Below are 2891 nucleotides of genomic sequence, written 5' to 3' on the forward strand. Positions count from 1 at the left end.
AAATAGTTTTCCTCCTTTCTAGAAGACATCCCCGCAACAATATAAATTGCTCCCTTTGGTGGGGTCCAGCCGCATCCCACGGCAGCAGTCGCAACACTTCTGCTGTGCCGCGTGGGATCCGGCCATGGGTGGCTTGGGGCACGTGCTAAAGAGGCGACAGGGGACGCGATCAGCGCCCCGGAATCTCTCAGCTGAGAAGCGACCACGACCGTGGGCACGCCGACCCCCAGGTAGGCCCCTTCCCGGAAAGTTAGAGACTCGATGAGCTGTAATGGATCTCAGTTCATTTAACAGGCCCCTCGCCCCCAGATCCTCAGAGGCCCGCCTCTCTTCAGGGGTCCTGTACCCCCCTGGGGGCGGTGACTGACGACGCTCAGAAGGCGAGAAACGGCTCCCTAAGCCGCTCGCTGGGTCCCTCTCTCCCCACAATGCACCGGGGCCAGCAGGAAGGCCGCTCCGACCCCTAATTTTCCCGCGAATTCAGTTCAAAGAGGCGGCCGGGCCCGCGATCGGCAGCGCGCACGGGCCAACCAAGCCGCGCCTCCGCGAGAAGCGCCTCCGCGTGACTGACGGGGGAATCCGCGGGCCAACAGGCTGGGCGGCCGGGCGGCGCGCGCTCCCGCCGGCCAATCAGAGCGCCGGGCGGAGGACGTGGGCGGAGCGAGGCCAGGGTAGGGTGAGCGGCCTCCGAAGCGGAGCGGGGCTCTGAGGAGACACTTTTTTTTCCTCCCTCCTTCCCTCCTCTCCTCCTCCCTTCCCTTCCCCTCTCCTCCCCTCTCTCCTCCTTCCCCCCTCGGCCCGCCGGAGCCTGCTGGGGCGAGCGGTTGGTATTGCAGGCGCTTACTCTCCGGGGCCGCCCGGCGGGTAGCTGGCGGGGGGAGGAGGCAGGAACCGCGATGGCGCCTCAGAAGCACGGCGGTGGGGGAGGGGGCGGCTCGGGGCCCAACGCGGGGTCCGGGGGAGGCGGCTTCGGGGGTTCGGCGGTGGTGGCGGCGGCGACGGCTTCGGGCGGCAAATCCGGCGGCGGGGGCTCTGGAGGCGGCGGCAGTTACTCGGCCTCCTCCTCCTCCTCCTCCGCGGCGGCGGCGGCAGCGGGGGCCGCGGTGTTACCGGTGAAGAAGCCGAAAATGGAGCACGTCCAGGCTGACCACGAGCTTTTCCTCCAGGCCTTTGAGAGTGAGTGTGTATGAGGCTTTGCGGGCAGCAATACCACTCTTGAAGCATTCGGGGCACCGGACACTCTGCTGAGCCCCCGTCCTTACCCGGAGCCCACTTGGTTTGGGAGTGGAGGGGGAGATGGAAGGGGATGTTCCCAGTTCGGGGATTACGACTCCTGGGGACCCGAAGTCCAGGGCCTTTGGGGGAGATAGCAGAGGGCGTCCAGGGCAGGTTCTTGGCTTCCCGAAGATTTACACAACAGGTTCGGCACTGGGGGCCCACAGGCTTCTTTTAGATGGAGAGGTTACTGTTGAGCCGAGGATGCAATCAGATCCCGATACTAGTTCTTGTTTTCTTTCATGCCTTTCGTACTCCAGGAGTACAAGGGTTTCGGTTGTAGGCTTTGAGGGGCAAAATTAAGGGGGATGAGTGTAATTAAACCGACGAAATTGTCAGTAGTGTAACTTGGTGCTGCACGTTAACATGGCACCTTTGGATGCTTTAAATCTTTCAAATCTGTGCACCCATTTTATGGGTACGTAAACTGAGACACGTAGTGCTAGTCAGACATTTACTTTCCTGGAGACGACCTTGTCTCAGTTGCGGGACATTTTCTTATATCAATTTCTGTTTTTAAGGTCTGTTTGGAGGATGAAACTATGACTTAATTTGAAAAGGAGTGCAAGGTGTCTGGAGACAATAGAATTTATTTTTTAAAAATTATGGCTATCAGTTTTCTTAACTGTTCTTTAATGAATGTTTTATCCTGATTGTTTTCCTTTTTTGCTTTTGTGTGGCTGTTGTGATTTAGTTGATCTTTAATAGCTAAATATCTTACAGAAACTTGAATTAACTCGGCTCTACCGCCTAATGTCTTTATTTACAATTTTACCGTGGCATATGTTAAGGGCATGGTATCAGCTGTGCTTGGAAAGACATTACATTGTTTAATATCCTTCCTTCATTCTCTCTCATTACTGCTTCATGAAATTCTAATTGGAATTTAATACATGGAATTTCAGTTTTTATTGAAGCGAATATTGAACCTGCTTTGGAGAGATTAGTATTATTCTTTTGATTAAAATATTTTCAAAAATCTGGAAAGGCTTTTGAAAATTGGAAATATGATGGAGAACTGAAGAGTAGTGGCGACAGTAAACATACTTGTTAGTACCCCTTCTAAAATATCTCATCTCCTTTTAGTTTAATTTGAAACTAAAACTAAACTAACTGAAGATGAAGTGGAAATTTTAAAGTTCTTTCTAAAAGTTATGAGAAGACAAGTCCTGCAGGAAAGATTTAACTGTCTGCTTTCAAATATGTCCACCTTGGGGAAGTCAACTGTCATTAAGATCTACATCTGGTCACAAAACAATCTGATTCTTCTCTAATACTGATCTCAGGAATATTTAAGTGCTTTAATGTAATTATTAATATAGTTATTCATATTTAGTTTATTTTGATTCAGTTTTATTTAAAGAAACACGATTAGGGGATGGCTGGTTAACTCAATTGGTTACAGCATGGTGTTATAACACCAGGATCAAATGTTTGGATCCCCATACCTGCCAGCCACCAAAAACTAAAATAAAATTTAAAAGAATAAAGAAATGTGTACTAATAGGTCATTAATGTAAGTGGTATGATGGCATATGTATATATTTTTCATCTTTAAGTTCTCTGTAACAAACTTTAACTTTTTTTTTTTTTTTTTTTTTTTTTTTTTAAAATGG

General features: G+C 49.9%; 1 protein-coding gene across 2 annotated transcripts in view; it reads left to right on the forward strand.

Annotated features, from left to right (window-relative positions):
• The first annotated feature begins 693 nt into the window (after positions 1-693).
• Positions 694-2891, forward strand: part of SUZ12 (SUZ12 polycomb repressive complex 2 subunit) — a 43496-nt gene continuing 41298 nt past the window's right edge. For both annotated transcript variants that reach the window (XM_008586277.1, XM_008586278.1), the window contains exon 1: positions 694-1176. In XM_008586277.1, coding sequence (XP_008584499.1) covers positions 897-1176 — 280 coding nt within the window. In that variant the 5' untranslated portion in view covers positions 694-896. The remainder of the gene's footprint in view (positions 1177-2891) is intronic.

This window comes from Galeopterus variegatus, unplaced genomic scaffold (genome assembly GCF_000696425.1).
Source record: "Galeopterus variegatus unplaced genomic scaffold, G_variegatus-3.0.2 Scaffold3916, whole genome shotgun sequence".
Lineage (NCBI taxonomy): Eukaryota > Metazoa > Chordata > Mammalia > Dermoptera > Cynocephalidae > Galeopterus > Galeopterus variegatus.